At 38.8% G+C, this 20,437-nt stretch overlaps 3 protein-coding genes across 3 annotated transcripts; all 3 read right to left on the reverse strand.

Annotated features, from left to right (window-relative positions):
* Positions 1–1,947: 1,947 nt before the first annotated feature.
* LOC126785914 (disease resistance protein At4g27190-like) lies at positions 1,948–20,011 on the reverse strand. The gene is given in 13 exon segments (XM_050511594.1): positions 1,948–2,565; positions 3,772–3,887; positions 5,224–5,323; positions 5,511–5,591; positions 5,724–5,835; positions 5,918–6,031; positions 6,116–6,199; positions 6,316–6,436; positions 6,955–7,945; positions 7,947–9,178; positions 9,181–10,025; positions 10,120–10,655; positions 19,849–20,011. Coding segments are annotated over 4 exon segments (3,345 nt in total). The 5' UTR covers positions 10,635–10,655; positions 19,849–20,011; the 3' UTR covers positions 1,948–2,565; positions 3,772–3,887; positions 5,224–5,323; positions 5,511–5,591; positions 5,724–5,835; positions 5,918–6,031; positions 6,116–6,199; positions 6,316–6,436; positions 6,955–7,192.
* On the reverse strand, positions 5,234–6,378 carry LOC126787563 (zinc protease PQQL-like). Its single transcript, XM_050513421.1, has 6 exons — positions 6,316–6,378; positions 6,116–6,199; positions 5,918–6,031; positions 5,724–5,798; positions 5,511–5,591; positions 5,234–5,323 (listed from the first exon to the last, which is right to left on the reverse strand). Exons 1-6 carry the CDS (start codon positions 6,376–6,378, stop codon positions 5,234–5,236), a joined length of 507 nt encoding a protein of 168 aa, XP_050369378.1.
* On the reverse strand, positions 12,705–15,018 carry LOC126787564 (mitogen-activated protein kinase kinase kinase 1-like). The gene is given in 6 exon segments (XM_050513423.1): positions 12,705–13,613; positions 13,718–13,828; positions 14,361–14,420; positions 14,516–14,600; positions 14,802–14,886; positions 15,003–15,018. Coding segments are annotated over 6 exon segments (519 nt in total). The 3' UTR covers positions 12,705–13,451.
* Positions 20,012–20,437: the final 426 nt, after the last annotated feature.

The following is a 20,437-nucleotide window of genomic DNA, read 5'->3' on the forward strand; positions in this document are numbered from 1 at the left end:
AGATACCATCTGTGCTCATAGTAAAAGGCTCCATGCCCCAATCAAGATGAAATTTTACTACCCTTCCCCAATGTGGGACAAGCAATTGATGATGAGCTACTTAGAAGTAGGGGTGGGGACGGGACGGGATGGGACGGGACGGAGCTCATCCCACGTCCCATCCCACTCTTTTGAATCGGGACGGAATCGGGACGGGACGAGGGTTTTTAAGAATGCATTCCACTCGGGATTAATCTCGGTTGGGACGGGACGGGACAAATCCCACCTTTTTATGAAGCTAAATAAAAACCTATATTTTTATTTTTTTCATAACAAAGTAACATTTAATAATGAAATTTTAACAAAAAAATGCATATTATGTTCAAAATATTATAAATTACCATTATTATTTGAGTTGATATAATTTTAGAGTTATTAAGAACATAAATTAGTTTCATTTTGATACAAATATATAAGAAAATTTAAGTTTTCATTAAAAGTGGGACGGGACGGGACGGGACGAAGCGGGATATAAATTATTCGTCCCACGTCCCATCCCACTAGAATGAAGCGGGACGGGATCGGGACGGGACAAACGTTTTTAGACCTCCGTCCCGTCCCGTCCCTATAAATTTCGGGACGGAATCGGGACGGGACGAGGGTTTTTAAGAATGCATCCCACTCGGGATTAATCTCGGTTGGGACGGGACGGGACAAATCCCACCTTTTTATGAAGCTAAATAAAAACCTATATTTTTATTTTTTTCATAACAAAGTAACATTTAATAATGAAATTTTAACAAAAAAATGCATATTATGTTCAAAATATTATAAATTACCATTATTATTTGAGTTGATATAATTTTAGAGTTATTAAGAACATAAATTAGTTTCATTTTGATACAAATATATAAGAAAATTTAAGTTTTCATTAAAAGTGGGACGGGACGGGACGGGACGGGACGAAGCGGGATATAAATTATTCGTCCCACGTCCCATCCCACTAGAATGAAGCGGGACGGGATCGGGACGGGACGAACGTTTTTAGACCTCCGTCCCGTCCCGTCCCTATAAATTTCGGGACGGAATCGGGACGGGATCGGGATTTCCGTTTTTTATGCCCACCCTACTTAGAAGCAATACCTGGTGCCCCAAACTTCGAACCATAAACCATTCTTTTTGTGATCTTTCAAATTGGTATATAAATCAGTAGTGGCTAGCAACATAATGAGCTAGGTCAGACACTGCCAGTAGCAGCTTCCCATTGATCGAATCAACCACGTAAAAGGACCTGCTTTCGTGATGGTCTTCTATTTTTATGGATGTAGTCCATGACCCAGGTCTCGACTTGCTATATCATAGGGACTGATGAACGCTAAAGACGAATAATCTGCGTACTTCATCTCTAGAAAAATACAGTAGAAAACTCCATCTAAAATAATAACTCACCTCGACGACACCCTGAATTGTAGTTTTATAATTGCTCCATCTTCTATCTCCATCTAAATAAGGATTGTATAAATAGAAGTGATGCTACTCCTCAGTTTCATAAGCAACCAACCATATTTTGACGCACAGGGTTTGCGATGTCCGATTTGGTTCAAGCCTGTGTGCTTGACTGTTTACTCGTAAGTTTCACCCGTCTTATGGACGTCTGAGAATTCTATGTATTTGCGATCACCAGTACAGGTAAAGCTCATCAGGTATGGCACAAACTGTGGGGAGTGTTTTTGTGAAATGACATCTCTCCAGTTCATTACTTGTGAAATGAAAAGATATTATACTATTCATCTATACAAACATACAAGTGGTCCCTGTTATACACATACAAATTACCTATCAAAATTAAATGGGGACATTTAAAAAAATTGTGCCTACATTACAAATCCAACCATGGTGCATTCAAAACACAGTAGTTTCCATACACCCAAACCTTTAAACAATCAATCCAAACCATCAAATTTATAATCAATTCGAATATTAGATTTGCTACATTAAATTGCTACACATTTCATCATTTCATTGAGCAATATACAGAAAGGGTCATTTCCAGACCACAATAATTACATGATTATAGTACTTCCTAGTCAGAATCTAAGAAGCTAATATTGTTGTACCTAATGTAGCAGAAGCATTACACAAAATATACATAATTCATCTCCAAAAGGACCCTAATAGATACTAACAGAGTCTAAAATAATGAGATGAAGTATAGATACTAGCAATATGCCTCAAAAACAAACTCCTAAAGCCTACTGTCCAAGTAAGTGCACATACCCTTCCATTGGAGTTGATTGATAGAGATTGCTTCTCTGCAACTTCAGTGAGTGCTGCTTCATTTGTCAACTTGATGATCTCAGCACGCAATACCTGTAGTTCAAACCTTAGTGATGCTACATCAAGGGATAATGTTGGATTTGTTGTTTGTATTCCAGGAACATCAAGCCACTCTACTCCAATTCCATACCCTCGAACAACATGGTTTGTCACTGGTCCATAGTTCTCACCAAACAATTCATTCAACAACTCAGCAGTAAGTTCTCTACCATTTAACCGCTCCGTTTGCTCAAGATTATCCAACTCCAACTATAGCGAAATCATAAAATAAGTGTATAGTAAGGTCTGAACTAGTTGGCATCATGCAATAACCCATTTACATAAAGATATAGCAAGTAAAATTAATATTTACAATTTTTTTTTCTGTTTTGGATTTAACAGCATAATTATTCTTATCCTAGAGGGGGCTGATGCTGGTTATAACATGGAAGAGAGGGGAACGAGTGGATGTGATCCCATTCAAATTCAACCAAGGGACAAATGATGTAGGGGATATTCATGAAGTTGGATGCACAATGTCAATAATGGATGCATGCTATGAAATTTGAACAAGTTTCAGATACTTTTGTCAATTTCAGGAAGTTTCCCACCTACACATAACAATCAATATTTACCATCAATAATACATACGACCAAATTAAATTGTTTAATGTGGACTGAATTTTCTGATATGACCAACCAACTGACCGATAATTTCTCAATTACTGGTTTTTATGGTCTATTATAGGCATTCACATGTACAACGTTGAACTTAGATTTAGACGACTGGTTAAACCTGTACCGCCATTCCACCATCAGAGCATCAGTCTCAGTCTGGAATGCTTGGAACCAAAAGCATCAGTATCAGTCCCAAGTTGAAGTTCATTCTAATGATCTAGACCCTGCTAGAATTAAGCAAAAGTCGGCAGAAGCAGTGGTAGATTTCCTTTGTTAATGTTTCTTGTGAAACTAATTCACATATACAACATAGAACGACTACCACAGTACCACAATGACGGCGGTTAATGATGTTGAAAATTATACACGTGCCAAAAGTTAATAGCTTCAGCAAAATAATATAAGCTAACACACTAAGACTCCTAAAAACTAGGCCAAAGAGTTCCCTTATTTTACTTCATTGCAGTGGAAAAAACCCAACCTTTGATTAGTTATACTACAAGTACTCAAGTTATAAGAGTATAGCAATGCCAATATAGTCAACATGTTAAAAACTAAAAAGTTGAGAAAGATAAAATTTTGGGATTGATAACCATAGGTACACTACAGTCAGACAAAATTGGAAACAAACTTGATAGAACTTGAAAAAGATGCTGACTCCTTCAAAACAACTTAAACTTGGAACCAACGTAGTAGTGTATTGGAAATTATGTAACTAACCAAAACATTTCACATAATTACTTAATCCAGGTAATGCAGTAAATGATACCGGTATTAGATTTGAAATTAGTGAATTACCATGTCCATTGATTAGTTACCAATCCTCAAGCTGTAGGAAGTTTGGACATTAATGGAAGCCTATCCATGAGAAGGAGCAGAAACCATAGCTATGAGAGTTCCTTCTTCCAACGAAACTGCAATCACATTTAGCAAGTATATTAGAGAACCAAATGTCCTGATACCAAAGCTTAAGCTAATATAACTACTCAATCTATTATATATATAGCTAGATAGAGAACTGATAATCAGACGGATCATACACTGTTAACATACTAAGCTAAAGAATTTTTTTGATTGCTCCGGCATGATCAATTATAGCAGTATCATAAAGAAGTGTAATACTAAACTGTCAATTAATCTATGATCGTACAGTGTATATTGAGACTTTTCTAGCAAGTTTTCTCCTTAACGAGGTAAGAATCAAACTCTACCCAAAATACTGGGTATATAATCTTTACAATTTGTGGAGATGAAGAGGGTAAATGGAATTTTTTCTTGCCATGGATTCGTTCAAAATCTTCAGTCGACTTCGGCAATGTAGGCTCGATTTCAAAAGTAGCAGTCTTACTATTATAACTACTTCAAAGTCTTCATTTCAAGTAGTTAAAGTCGTAAGACTCATCTTTGTCTCCATTACCAAGACCAAGCCATTCCAAACTGTTTGGTTTTCAGAATTAGTAAACGTTGAAGATGCAACCTAGGATTAGTAATACAAGGTGAAACTCGAGCAATGCATTAGCATAGGATCAAGATGTCAACAAGATACACAAACAAAAAATGACATCAATCACTGTGAAACCCCATAAATTTCCTTTCATTCTGACCAAACAGAAAGAGCTAATGGAAACCCACAAAAAAAGAAAACTATAAGAGCTGACTGATCATGAAATTGAAACCCTCCGTTCGCATCAACTAGAAGAAGTTAAGTTTCCCCCAATTATTAAATTAATGAAGCAAATGACTCATCAAACATTACACACTGCAGAATCATCAACTATAGGGGTATGACCTTGTGGAGGATTGGTACAAACCTTTGAACTACCCTTTACACTGTGAAATGTCATCGTTACTTCTATTTAGCAAACTAACTAAACCTTTAAAATCCCACGCTTGACATTTTAATTTGATACTCATTTCTATAAGTATCAGACACTCAAGCCTCTACTTTCATTGATATTACGGTTATTACCTCATGTATCATTTAAGTAAAACACACAAAAATCAAGCTATAGCAAAAATTGTTGAAGTACGTAATCTTTCCAGAAGAGTACAAATTTTCATTCAAAATACCTCATATGTCATAAGAGTAAAGAAACATATATTCACTTATTTTCCCAATGTTCCCAGTTCACATGAACATTTTGTGTTTAAATTTATTTCTGTAAAATTCTATCTAAAAGAAAAGGGAAATGTTGATCAGTCATGACAAATGATAACAAGCAAAGGTAATAATTAGAATAAAGCTGGTACCTTAAGCTCTTCAAGGATAAGGTAGTATGTTTCGTAATGCCAACTGTGCTGTTCCTGGGGTCAGAGATTGTCTAACTTTTAACCGACCTTCCTCTTGAGGCTGCAACAAAGACATAATTAAAGTTAATATAATCATTTTAATTATGTCTACCTTAAAACCTCAACCAAATCCAGCTTAAAATCATTCCCCAACCAAATTTATCTTAAAACTCACTTAAAACGTATAACTGGAACACTAACTGCACTTAATCGAATAGGACACAGTAGACAAGGTTATAGTGACCAACCTCAAAACAAGTCCCAACATCGCCAGAGTAGATCCTTGACTGGTAGCTGTGCAAAATCCTCTCCAGCCAGTAGTAATTCTCCTGAGTGGATATAATCATATATATTACATTCATAACCCTTTCAGAAAACTTCATATAGTAAGTAGGTGATTCTCATTAACAACCTAGTTGATGTATCACAAATGAAAGTTGAATATTGTAACTAGAAATCACCTGGATCCCATTTTCATGGGTTCTTTGCTCACTTTCAAGGATGGTATCAACCATCCTCAGCTTAAGGCCCCTCCTCTTAAAGACGTAATATTTCATCCAAAGTAAGATCAACCTGTTAAATGGCATTGAACATCATATTGACTGACCATTGAACTAACTAAATATGAGAACATGTACAGAACAAAATCACGAACCAGCTTCGAGGAGATTTCTGGATCCCAAGAAAAATTTATGCTTATATCTCCACGAACATTAGCAGTTCCTGGGGGCTTATTACCGCCAAGAATACTGAAACACCCAGTGTAGATCTGCAGAATAGAAGAAGAGTTGAACCAAAGATCGATATGAATAATAGAACTAAAGCTATCAGGAGTTCCAGGACATGTTCAAACCTGTTTATGCTTGAACCGAAGAACTTGCGTTATTTTCGTTTCAAGAAGTTTACTCAGGAAACCAACAACGTGAATATCTTCCACCTGCCATTTTATGGGTTTTGCCCAGCAAGATATCATCAGTAAAAATGAACTCCTCAAAGGCCATATCATGGCACATTACAGGTTTTCTAATGTTATAGGAATAGACAACTGCGTACCATGGTTCCATTATTCAGCTCCACAGGAAAGCAAAGCTGGACAGAACATTGTTCTTCCACCATAGGGCTGCGTACCACTTCTCTACAAGTGGAGAAGAAAATAAACCAATACTCAAACCATCTATGATAACACGAACGTTTCATCAGTATTGGTACTGCTATTGGGAAAGATAAGTATAAGAAACATCTTTAAGGACATTAGTCTAGCTTTTGATGGAAACTCAGAAATGTAGTACAAGACCATAAATCATTATGAGACCATAAGTCACTTGACTGGTGCCACTACATGCAATTCCAGTATAGGTATTTTTGGAATTGTTTGAACAATTTATATTCACAAGTACAAGTTGTAAATCAAATGTCATCTGATATATTCACAGTATTGTAATGGCTGTCTATGGTTGTTCTGAAAGTCATGATCCAGCAACGTTTCTATTAGATCAATTGGATATGCAGCCACAGGTATACTGAACATAATGAAAAACGAGTGAAAGAGTGAACTACTTTAGAATGAGTTCATTAATTTAAACGTCAATGAAGTGCTTCTCTGGAATGAGTTAATGACTACAAGAAATCTTTGTAAATTCTGTTTTTGAAGAGAAAATCAGCCAACACAAGTTGAAGTGGTAAAGAACTAACCAATCCAAGCTTTTGATTTCCCGTCGTTGTACTCTGCTGGAAGCACCAGAGGAGCTGCGTCACCTGCAACCCGAGAATTGGAGACCCGGATCCGATCTCCTTCCTTCGTCAAATCTCCCTGCCTTGGGCTATGAAGAAAGTCGTACCAATTGTCTCTTCGGACAGTTGTCCTTTCCATCAGAGACCGCTGCCGACGAAGGCCTTGCGCAGATCCGACAAAGAGGTCATGTCGGTCACATCAACTTTCTGCGTAGGCGGAAAGGGATAGGTGATTGAGTTGGACTGGGTTTGTGCTACCAAAGTAGTGAGCAGCGGGGTCTGAAAAAAACCCGTTCCCCCTTTCTGAGGAACTGAAGTAATCGGAATTAGAGATTGAAAATGGAAGATGGGGGCAATCCACCACGAACACGTGTTCCAATGAAGGACACTCGATATCAACAGTACCGCTGCTTGCACCATACAACTTTCGAAGTCCCCACAATTCCAAGATCTTCAATTTTGGTAGAGTCGTCTTCTCTTTCTTCACTTCTTCAATTACTCTTTCCAACGAGGGGCAGTACTTTACACGAAGTTCTTCCAATTGAGAGAGACATTGGGCTACATCACATGCGAACAGACTTTGCAGCAGCCGACAACGGTAGATGGTCATAATTTTAATACTCTGGAACATTACGCGTGGGGCAGGACCACTACAAATGCTCTTCATGGAATCTAGAGCCGACAATCTCACGTCTCTCAGTTTTGATACTCTCAGCTCACACCCTTCGCATCCAAAAACATATTTCAGTTCCTTCATGCAGGATAAATACATTTCCTCCAGACTTGGCAATTTTTGTACAAATTTTGATACATTTTTCACTGCACAACGAGATATATCCAGTTGCTTCATATTAACCAGAAACCCAGGTGGTAAATCACCAACACACAATTCCTCAAGGTGGCGGAGACTCATCAGAATCAAGTATTCCAACTTCTCAAACACTGGTCCCTGTTTGAACTCGTTCTGTTGTGTTGACCAATTCTTTCCAGGAATCATTGCCATAACCACGAACTTTGAGATGCTTGAGCTCATGTAACCTCTCATATTCCATAACAAGGGATCCTCCGCACTTCTCATACTCTAGCTTCTCTATTATGTTTGCCACCGCGTTGATAAACCAATCAGGTAATATGCTTATGGTTGTTGGTTTATTAAGAAACAATGATCTTGAATCCCGATCTCCAAATCTGTATGCAGAAGTGCTTTTGGACCTGCCGATGATTATACAAAAGTAATCCCAATCTGGTTTGGCTTCAACATCGTTAGGGATGCATTTGTGATGAGGTATGCCGACATGCAATCTTTTCAAATTTGATAAACCAGCTATCTCACCAAACCCAATATTGGCTTCTTTTCCTCGTCCCTCAGCTACACACCCCAAGCCCTTAAATTTACAGATCCCCAGGTACAGTTCTTCTAATTTATGCAACTTTGATATCACTCCACATGGAAATGTGACCACCTCATTACTACAATAGTACTGTGATAAACTGTTTCGACTGACATCCAAAATGCTTAGATTGGTCAAATGTTCTATTTCTCTCGGCAATTCCATAGGTTCAGTTGTTCTACTTCTCACACTAAGAATTTTAAGATTCTTAAGTTTCCCCACTACGGAAATGTCAATCAAACAGTAGCATTCATCTAAATACAAAGCTTGGAGGTTGGTCAAGAGACTGAATGATCGGGGTAATACGGAAATACGAGTGTCGCTGACATCCAAGACCCTTAATTCATTCAGTCTTTTAAAGAATGATTCTGGGATCTGATCTAAAACATAATTTTGATTTAGTAACAAAATCTGGAGATGTTCACATACCAATTTTTCCTCGGGTAGCTTGCGAATTTCGTTCCTCATCAGTGAAATAGCAGTGCAGCCTTTATCCAATCCGTGAGGCCAAGCGTTTAAACCAAAGCCAGCTTTCACCAAAAACCCACGTTCAGTTTCCGCAATTCGAATGGCTGTATCCCGGACGACATCATGCATCCTTACACATCCATTTTCCCCGCCATCCAAAAGCAAGCTAGAGTCTTTCAGGTACTTGACTATAGAAACTAGCGTGCCTCTGGCTTCTTCTATTGTTCCGGCAAATTGAAAGAATCTTGTTCCGACCACATACCTGAACAAGTCTTGTATTTCTATTTCATGGTCTTCTGGGTATAGACAACAGAGCAAGAAGCATGCTTGTGGTCTTCATCTTTTAAGTAATCATAGCTCAGGCTTATACATTTGAATGCATTTTCATCATCTTCCTCATGGTCAGGGTTAGCACTTTGCGACTTCTCTAGTCGTTGAGCTGCTTTTTCCCATTCAGCCAGGTTCTTATCCCCCAGTGCCTTTGCAACTGCTTTCAATGCAACCGGTAAACCCCTACATTCTCCAGCCACCCTCCTCGCCAGATTCTCAAAACCCGTGGATTCCAAAGATGTATGCAAGTTTCGAACAAACATGGACCAAGAATCATCTATTGATAGGATATCGAGGGTTATCTGTTTTTGGCATCTCATGACACTAGAGACCTTCCCTCTCCTTGTGGTGAGTACGACTTTGGAATTGCGCATTCGAAGCACCTCGTAGCTGGGAATTCCTATCTCTGCCAATTCTATACTCTTCCAGACATCGTCGAGGATTATAAGAATCTTTTCTTTTCTCATTATCTCCGACTTCAATTTAGCAGCTCTTACACTTTCTGTCTTCTCTTTTATTTCAATGCCCAATTGCTCTGCCAACGCGTCTTGAATCTTCGTCAATTCAAGGCTCTGGGACACCACACCCATAATGACATGATGAAATAGGCCAATTTTTCTGCATTGTGCACCGACTTCTTTTACCATAGTTGTCTTGCCTACGCCGCCCATTCCCTGGACCGCAACAGCAGTGACATCGCCATCTCTAAGCGCCTCCATAACCTCATCCATGGCTTTTTTTGTTGCTCCATACGCCTGAAAATCTTCGATGGACTCAATGTCAAAAGGTTGTATTCTTTTGCAAACACAATCCACAATTTCCTCCACGAGTTCTATATCAGTCCTACAAGGAACGAAGAATCAAGTGTCAAACAAACATCCATATATAACGAAATTCAATAAGAAATCCAAATTCATAGTTTCATCATGATGCTTACTTGATATTGTCTGTATCCCACCCTGAGAAACTAGCCACTTTGTTTAAAGCTTTTTTCCACTGTTGCACCTTGTCTGATGTGTATCGCCCAGAGCTTTCATGCTTCTTGAAAGCCTCTTCGAAACTCCCCTTCCCGTGCCGTACATCAGAGGGTTCCACAGTATAGAAAAGTGGGAGAATTCTGTTGTTTTCTTCCATGCACTCACAGATCTTTGCAAGTTCCTCCAAACACCAAGAAGAAGAGGCATAGTTTGGAGAGAGAACGACAATTGCAAACCTTGATTCTTCGATTGCCTTAAGGAGTGTGGGAGAAATATTATCCCCTACTTCAAGATATGTATTATCCATAAATGTTTTAATTCTCCTTTTGTTGTGCAGGTGATCATATAATTGAGATACAATGCCCCTCCGTGTATCGGGACCCCTGAAACTCAGAAACACGTCATACTTCCACGCATGAGCAGTTGATGATGAAGATGGTTGAGCTGATGAAGATGGAGATGAAGAGGAGGCCATAGAAACCCGGAAAGAAAGGAGCTGAATCAAGAAGAGAGGAGACTTTAAGGAATTGAGTCTTTGAATTGTGAACTTGTGATATACACTTGTCAGTTTATACATATAAGATGCTATTGAAATTTCCCAAACATAAACAGGAAAACTTACCCCCACTAATTAAGAAGCACCAAGCTTACAACCTGAGATTCCCAGGATCTCGAACTTCAATACTTGCACCTCCTCTCTGCTCCTCAAACAAATTCACTGGATCGAATCAGATGCAAGCGAGCGAGCTGCAACAAATCCAATATAAAGTTATAAACCCAACTTGATGAAAAGTAATTAAAGCTTTCAAACTATTTGGAAGTCGCAGAAATGTTTCCTACCCAACTTGGTGAAGGGAGAAAGAGAGAATATGATCGGATAATATGCTGAAGACAGAAATGGGGAAAGCAAGTAGGCATTTGTTTCAACTTTCAATAGCTAATCATGTTGTCAAGTGGTTCTTATGTATTATTACGACTTGTGATTAACCATGTTGTCAACTTTCAATATTATCTGATACATTTTTCACGGCACCATGATCAATCCGCGTGGGGCAGGACCATTCACCGCGTGGGGCAGATAGTCAAGGCTTGAATATTCATGAAGTTGGATGCAGAAAGTCAATAATGGATGCATGCTATCAAATTTGAACAAGTCTCAAAATACTTTTGTCAATTTCAGGGAAGTTTCCCCACCTACACATCCAATCAATATCTTGCATCAATACATACTACCAAAATAAATTATTTAATGTCGACTGAATTTTTTGAATTTTCTGATATAACCATCAATACATACTACTCTCTAACCGGAGCGTTCCTCAGCCTCGAATTCGTCTGCACGGTTTTTTTCAGTCGGCACTTTTGGCACTTTTGAGTTTTGACGAGGGGAGTTAACCCGACTCATTTGGGCCTTGCTCCATGATTTACCCAACCCATGTAGTTGGGCTGGCTTTACTTTGCCAGCGGCCCAGAACTATTTGTGGCCATGCTACGGTATTTACTTTGTCGAGGTTATTAACTACACTAGCCTCGTACTTGTGCGATGCACGTGTTTTAATCACACGGGTTTAATAAATTTTATTTGAAACGTATTTTTGCAAGACAATCTTTTTATGTAATTCTATTTCCTACAAAATGATAGATTTGGTAAAACACATTGTTGAAACTTTACACTTTTACATAATTAATTTTTTTTGTTTGTGTGCGAGGATAAAATTATAAAGTGATAGATTTGGTCATTCACAATTTAGTGAAGGGTGCGGTTATTGCCACCCCACAGTCTCTCTTCACCCTACGTATATTTTTTTTCTATTTTTAAATTACTTTGTTCACTCAATTATAATACTTAAATTGCCCATTTTTTCATTAACTCAACATACTTTCTTCAATTTTAAGTTTGATGTGTTCACCCTACATTCTCTTCTTACATTACACTTTTTTTCAATTCTAAACGTACTTCATTCAGAATTATTTTGAAAATCTCTATTAAGAAAAAAGCTTGCAATTACTATTACATGTAACTAGGTTTTGTAAATATAAAATACAGTCACATACTTCTTTGTACGTATATTAATAGTAGAATTTAGTTAAAGTTAAAAATATTAGCTAAGAAAACAAATTTGATCACATTGAAGTCCGAATTGCAACAAATAAAAAACAAGAACACTCTTTAATTTAACAATATTGCATAAGTATTAAGAATTTCGATCTTTTCATTAGTTTCAATTTTAATTATTTAATAGATGTGTGTTTTGTGAGATAAACAAAAATTAATTACAAATTTAATAACTTTTTATCTATTACAATAATTTTACATTAGAGTATTACAATTCTTCAATAAGTCAATAAGTTATGGAGTGAATAAAGTGGACTTTGGGGTGACAATAGCCACATCCTTTGGTGAAATTTTTGGGTGCTCGCTTTATAGTAGTAGAGATGAAAGTTAAAGCTGCTATCCGGTCTTCAGACACTTACGAAGAAGAAAACTGGAAATTCTAATTTATGAATGGTTTTCTTAAAAAAAAAATCAGTGGAAGAAACCGAGTAATACAATTCTCTTAGAACTTGACATCAGATATCACACCAGTATTTTGTCATGTGATGTATAGAATCATAAATGTGATTATTTCATTCTTGGTTTTACGCAGGTCCAAATTGGAGTGAAATGCATGCATGTAATCTATACCTTCATTTGTATTCCTTATCTCCTCGTTCTGTCTGGCCAGTGGTCCAATCAGTACTTGTCGGGTTCCAAGTTATTAGTAGTTCTCCATTACTGGTAAAAAACTGGAGTTAAATGTCGTCCGGTCGTTCATAATTTACAAAAAGAAGAACAAACAAAGAAAGAATGAATGATGAGACAATCAAAGAAGGAAACAATCAAATTCGTGAATCTATCTGAACAGAGTGCCCTTGTTTATCTAAATGGGGATGTTCAAAAGTTGCTATCCGACTGCTGTTTAAGTTTTTCTCATTTACTTCATTCTCTTGCCACATTTATTTGAGTTACCTCCATATATTCTCAAGGAAAGGGTTCGAGTAGCCAGACACATGATGCATGCCATGTATGTCAAGTGGTCGAAACCGAGCGCAGGTGATTATGGAATTGTGATGAAAGTTATGCTTGCATACTACTTCAGTACTTCGGCCATGGCCATCAAAAAATTGCAAGTATATCATGAATGCAAGCCAGGATTTTCCTTCCAATATATACTACCAAAATATTGGCAGCCATGGCACTATGAAGCAGTTAAATCACTGGAATTTACCTCATTACCATCACAACTTATTGCTAGGGCCTATTTACAAATAAATGGTTTAAAAGCTGAGCAGCAGTGGGACGATCACTTGGCTTAACTTTTAAGCATACATGGATGGAATGTCGCGCCGAATCTTAAAGAGAATCAGAAACAAGTGGGGGCACCCCATTTCCGATTTGCCATAGTGCCTGCATCTGTTTAACGAAGAGATAATAGTATCCAAATAAGACCTAGTTTGAAAGAGATAGCATAGTCCAGTCATTCCCAAGAAAAAGGTCTAATGAAAATTGGAACAAACCTGTTCGGAATTAGAGTACGGAAGCATCCCAGTTGACATCTCCAACACAGTACATCCAAGACTCCAAATATCAGCTGGAAGGCCATAACCTGGACTTTCATGATTGACAACCTGCACAATAATAGCTTGGCTAAGAAATCCTGATTCCGAAATAAGGGGACACAACATACTACATGAAAGAATCATCATACATAACCTCTTGATCACTAACTGGTAATGCATAAGTATCTTGCACCTTCTCTTAAATTTGCAAAAGCCAAGATATCACCTAAATGCTAGGAGAAGATAATGTATAAAAGGAAAAATAGAAGCTGGCAGAATTGAGAAGATACCTACACCCAAAAGCAATTCCACGTCAATCACAAACATCCATCAGCCTATAAAGTTATCTAACCTTAAGAAAAGCTACCGGAAATCACTGGGGAGAAATACAGGTTCAAAAACATGACATGAAACGATTATTTCCACAAGCATAAAGTTACCGTTGATTCTGAAATGACCATCCTAAGTTCCTGACTAACACTTCAATTACTTATTATAACAAGTATCTGAACTTCACTCAGATTCTTTCAATATGCAATAACAGAGATCTTAAGCAGACATGCTAAAACAAAACTTTAAATTCAAAAGTGCATAGGCAAACCTCAGGGGCCATCCAGTATGCAGTTCCTTGGCGAGATTTAATGTCGTTAGTTTCGATAATCTGGAAAGAGGACGCAACACAGTATAACGAGAAATAATTCACAACCATATGGAAAGTGGAAACTACTGAAAACAATAGAATACAATTGAATTTACAGAATGAGAAACATTTGCCAATCCAAAGTCAGCAAGCTTCACAGATCCATTAGCATGCACCAAAATATTTGCGCATTTAATGTCCCTGAATGGCAAGAAAAACAAATATGAGAATAGATGTACCCAGATTACAAGGCAAAGGACGATTGAGAATTTTTATTTTTCTCAGCTTTTTAGAATGAATCCTCACATGAATATGGCTTATTGCTGAGACTTCAGAGTCTTTTGAGTTCAACTCAGCCGAAACCATGATTTTTCACAAATTTATGCATGCCACATGAATTACCTGTGAATCACTTTTCGGTCATGAAGATACTTCAGCCCTTGCAAGATCTGTCTAGTGTAATTGTAAGAGGATACTTTTGATATAGCTTAACAGCATCATAACAATATTACATACTGTACTGCAACAAGTTCCTCAAACTATTGGACTCAAAGTCTCAAACAGAAGGATCATTTCGTATGGGAACTAGATGATAAGGTAAACCATCAAGCGAATGCATAACAATGTGGACAAGAATGTTTGCAACAGTGAGTTTGTATGTGAGAAAAAAAAAATTAAAACTGCCAACTGCTTAAAAGAACTCATGTGAAAGAATGGCAAAATAGACCTCCGTTTTGATTATTTCATACTTTAGTCTTTACAGCAGAACAGCATCAAAGATCATCAATATCGAGTCAATAAGTCATATCATTCTGTGAATCTGCAGCAAATTAGCAATATCATATCATGAACAAAATCTTGGACTTCCATGAGTATACTATTGTGAAAAAGTTCATGGCATAGCTTAATAACTATCCATGGGAATAGACTAAAGAGTAATGGGTACCTTTTGTGTGCCATAATACTGAACTATGTTCTCATGTTCGAACTGACTCAGAAGAGCAAAAATCCAGTTAATCGATTTAAAGATGTTAAATGCTTTTCTATCAATCCGTTATCCTGGGAGATAAACAAAAACAATAGCAGAGAATGTGAAAAGGAGCATATCAGCAAAGTATAATACGATCACCAAGTTAATTGCTAAACAGTTAATATCAGGAACATGCAGTTCCAGGACATAACATGTAATACCCCGAAATTTCGGGTTTGCTTCGTATAAATTCTCTTAGGTTATTAAACTTGGAAATTGAATAGAATCGCATTTTTTGTTTCCTCATCGATGTCAAACGAAACAAAACCGACTTCGAAAATTTAAATTGAAAAAACGTTACGTTTTATGTGACTTGAGAGTTGACTTTTATTTCGTCACTCGTCTCATAAAACTTCCTTCACGAAAGTTGTAGAGCTCGTCGTTACGAGTTCGTGGACACATCACGCACCCTAATCGGACGTCGTATGTGGAAGTTATTATCGACGGAAGTTGGTTTCCAAATTTGAAAAATGTATAAAAGGAGTTTTGGGAAACCCTAGTTTCCAAAATTGGAAACAGTCCCTCCCTCTCTCTCTCTCTCTCTCTCTCTCTCCCCGCAGCCCTCTCCCTCCCCTCGACCCCGACCCCCTCTCAAAAAAATCACCTCCAGCGATCTCGCATCTCCGGCCACCGTGGTCCTCACCGCCGGTCCCAAAGGCACCACACAGTCTCCAACTCCTACCCTTGGATGCTACACATCGCCGCTCGCCACATCGAAGCTCGATCGACGACTTGAAGCTTCTGCAAATCGCCGCCGTCCAAGCTCCGTCTCCGGCGACGGGAGCACTCGGGGATAGCTTCTCTCCACCTATCCTCACCCCCGGTGCCACCTGCAAACGATTTGGGGCTCAAATCGCGCCGCACTTCATCCTCCACGAAATCAATCACCGTCGGAGTCTCAAGCTCCTCCGGCGACTTCCCGGCGGTTCTAGGGTCTGATTTAGGTATGAAACTATCTCTCTCCGTGTGATCTACAATGTTGGTGTTGATTGAATTGGGATTTGTTGTTCTTCTGAGGAGATAGCGCGCGTGCCGCCGCCTAGGGCGGCACGTGGGAGGAATTGGTGTGGCGGAGGCACGGCATCAAGCCGTGGAAAGGGGTCAGAAGAGGAGAGGGAGTTTTGGGTGGTCGTGGGCATGCCACGCACACCCACTGTGGGCGGCGCGTTAACAAGATTTCCGAGCAGTAAATTGTAAAAGTACTTTCTGAACAGTATCTTATAAAAAGTATTTTTTGAACAGTAAATCAGTGAATAGTATTTATATGAACAGTAGTTATAATGAACAGTTGTGTCTGAGCAGTAATTACATGAAAACCGTAATTTGTTGAACAGTAAATAGTGTACTGATTCGGCATCTAAGATTTTACATATCGTTTCTAACTACTTTATTATTTAATTAGGTGACCGAAAAAACGAGTCAATAAGTTTCAGCATCTACATATCATTCTGTGAATCTGCAGCAAATTAGCAATATCATATCATGAACAAAATCTTGGACTTCCATGAGTATACTATTGTGAAAAAGTTCATGGCATAGCTTAATAACTATCCATGGGAATAGACTAAAGAGTAATGGGTACCTTTTGTGTGCCATAATATTGAACTATGTTCTCATGTTCGAACTGACTCAGAAGAGCAAAAGTCCAGTTAATCGATTTAAAGATGTTAAATGCTTTTCTATCAATCCGTTATCCTGGGAGATTAACAAAAACAATAGCAGAGAATGTGAAAAGGAGCATATTAGCAAAGTATAATACGATCACCAAGTTAATTGCTAAACAGTTAATATCAGGAACATGCAGTTCCAGGACATAACATGTAATACCCCGAATTTTCGGATTTGCTTCGTATGAATTCTAGTAGGTTATTAAACTTGGAAATTGAATAAAATCGCATTTTTCGTTTCCTCATCGATGTCAAACGAAACGAAACCGACTTCGAAAATTTAAATTGAAAAAACGTTACGTTTTATGTGACCTGAGAGTTGACTTTTATTTCGTCGCTCGTCTCCGAAAACTTCCTTCACGAAAGTTGTAGAGTTCATGGACACGTCACGCGCCCTAATCGGGCATCGTATGTGGAAGTTATTATCGACGGAAGTTGGTTTCCAAATTTGGAAAATGTATAAAAGAGAGTTTTGGGAAACCCTAGTTTCCAAAATTGGAAACAGTCCCTCCCTCTCTTTCCCCGCAGCCCTCTCCCTCCCCTCGACCCCGACCCCCTCTCAAAAAAATCACCTCCAACGATCTCGCCTCTCCGGCCACCGTGGCCCTCACTACCGGTCCCAAAGGCACCGCACAGTCTCCAACTCCTACCCTTGGATGCTACACATCGCCGCTCGCCGCATCGAAGCTCAATCGATGACTTGAAGCTTCTACAAATCGCCGCCGTCCAAGTTCCGTCTCTGGCGATGCGAGCACCCGGGATAGCTTCTCTCCACCTATCCTCACCCCCGGTGCCACCTGCAAACGATTTGGGGCTCGAATCGCGCCGCACTTCATCCTCCACGAAATCAATCACCGTCGGTGTCTCGAGCTCCTCTAGCGACTTCCTGGCGGTTCTAGGGTCTGATTTAGGTATGAAACTATCTCTCTCCGTGTGATCTACAATGTTGGTGTTGATTGAATTGGGATTTGTTGTTGTTCGGAGGAGATAGCGCGCGTGCCGCCGCCTAGGGCGGCGCGTGGGAGGAATTGGTGTGGCGGAGGCACGGCATTAGGCTGTGGAAAAGGGTCCGAAGAGGAGAGGAGGGAGTTTTGGGTGGTCGTGGGCAAACCACGCGCACCTACTGTGCGGCGGCGCGTGAACAGTATTTCTGAGCAGTAAATTGTAAAAATATTTTCTGAATAGTATATTATAAAAAGTAATTTCTGAACAGTAAATCGGTGAATAGTATTTATGTGAACAATAAGTGCAATGAACAGTGTACGTGAACAGTAATTATGTAAAAAACGTAATTTGTTGAACAATAAATAGTGTACTGATTCGGCATCTGAGGTTTTACGTATCATTTCTAACCATTTTATTATTCAATTAGGTGACTGAAAAAACAAGTGAGGGAATTGCTCTCGATGTCGTGGAAATTACACTAAGGAAAATAAGGTGAGTAAATCTCACTATGACGAGTCTACCATTTGCGGTGACTGATATTTATGTTTTATAAAAAAGATCGAAATATGACATGTATATAATATAGTGAGTTGTGTATGTGTATAAAATCGTAAATACAATACATATATATGAGTTGTTATATTATATACTGTCACATTCTTATTTCCAAATGAGTTTGTACTGTGGCAACTATATTTATTTTATTTGAGTAAGAGTCGCTTGGTTGTTGTCAATAACATGTGTGGATTGTTATTGTACGTGGTTTTAATATTGAGTCTTGTTAAAACGTATATGTCTTCGGACGCGTTGGCAGTAATCGAAACCAAGCCTTAGCCGGTGTCAGTTACGATTCAGTTATTGCTATAGTCTGTCTGCCGGTGTACAGCACAAGGGGTAACAAATGGGTTGCATGGGTCTCATGAGTACCCATATTTTGCGTGATATTGGGTAACAGATGGGTTGCTTATTATCGGTCGGCATACTGCATGAGGGGTAACAGATAAGTACATGAGTCTCATAAATACCCGTAGTTTACATGTAATTGGGTAAAAAAATGGGTTGCCCAATGTATTATGAGTACTTATATTTTCAGATGTTATTGGACAACCAGATGAGTCGTCCAATGTTTTACAAGTACATTTATTTTTAAATGTCACTGGTATTTTCTTTAGTATGCGATGTGCGTTATACTATTAGTTTACTCATACGAGCTGTAAAACTTACCGATTTGTGTTTATAATCCCAGTGCACCTATTCGATGGTGCATGAGATAGTTCTGCAGGTGCGGATAAGCAGAATTAAACACGTCATACCTATAGGCACGAGGTTCTGATGATGAAGGAAGAGGTTCGGATGGCGAAGGAAGAGCATCTGATGATGAAGGAAGAGGTTCAGAGGAATTCAAGTTAACCATTCCTTGATTATCCTGCGACATTCCGACCATGTGAAGAATCCACCGCTTCACATGAGTCCAGATCCACTTAATGGCCTTGCAACCCGTCCATGTCATAATTATCACAACAATCGCCAATGACATCTATGCAAACACAGAAGAAGAACAAACGGAGTTAAAACCAACGAACACAAAATATTGACATATAATCGGAGGGAAAAAATTATGAACTACTTTTGTTTCTAACCTGGAATAAATAGAACTCCATATAATCTTCAGCTATTAGAGGTCCAAGAGAGCTAGGCTTGGAGGGAAGACAATAGTGAACAAATCTATGATGTTGTGATATACACTAGTCAGTTTATACATATAAGATGCTATTGAAATTTCCCAAACATAAACAGGAAAACTTACCCCCACTAATTAAGAAGCACCAAGCTTACAACCTGAGATTCCCAGGATCTCGAACTTCAATACTTGCACCTCCTCTCTGCTCCTCAAACAAATTCACTGGATCGAATCAGATGCAAGCGATCGAGCTGCAACAAATCCAATATAAACCCAACTCCAGTCAAACCTGATGAAAAGTAATTGAAACTTTCATACTATTTGGAAATCGCAGGGATGTTTCCTACCCAGGTTCTGAGTTTGAGGGCGGCGGCGGCGAAGATCGATGGGTCGAAGCCTTGAGCGCTGCGACGGAAGGTTGAAGACGAAAAAGAACTGCAGGTCAACGAATCGGGGGAGAACTGGAGAAGGCTTGCACAATCACCAACTTCATAGTGCCCTCGGTGATGAACACTGGGCCAGACCCAGTACTCTTTTGGGCCTAGCCCAATGTGTAACATTGGCCCTTGAAAAGTCTACCAAGTCCTTTGAATCACCAAATCTCACCAAATTTTTCAGTATGAGCACGTATATATTCATACGATGGAATCTAAAAAATTTGTAGGAGACGAAAAGGACTCATCAACCAACGAAAGCTTGAATGGCAAGGGAAGGC

This window comes from Argentina anserina, chromosome 3, assembly GCF_933775445.1.
Source record: "Argentina anserina chromosome 3, drPotAnse1.1, whole genome shotgun sequence".
NCBI lineage: Eukaryota > Viridiplantae > Streptophyta > Magnoliopsida > Rosales > Rosaceae > Argentina > Argentina anserina.

Bases quoted from the DNA above. Each gene is read 5' to 3' on its own strand.
- LOC126787563 (XM_050513421.1), bottom strand. From the start codon at position 6,378: ATGGTGGAAGAACAATGTTCTGTCCAGCTTTGCTTTCCTGTGGAGCTG. The intron at 6,032-6,115 runs GTTTGAACATGT...TCTATTCTGCAG, and splicing joins TTCGGTTCAAGCATAAACAG to ATCTACACTGGGTGTTTCAG. The intron at 5,324-5,510 runs GTTGGTCACTAT...TCTTTGTTGCAG, and splicing joins ATGTTGGGACTTGTTTTGAG to CCTCAAGAGGAAGGTCGGTT.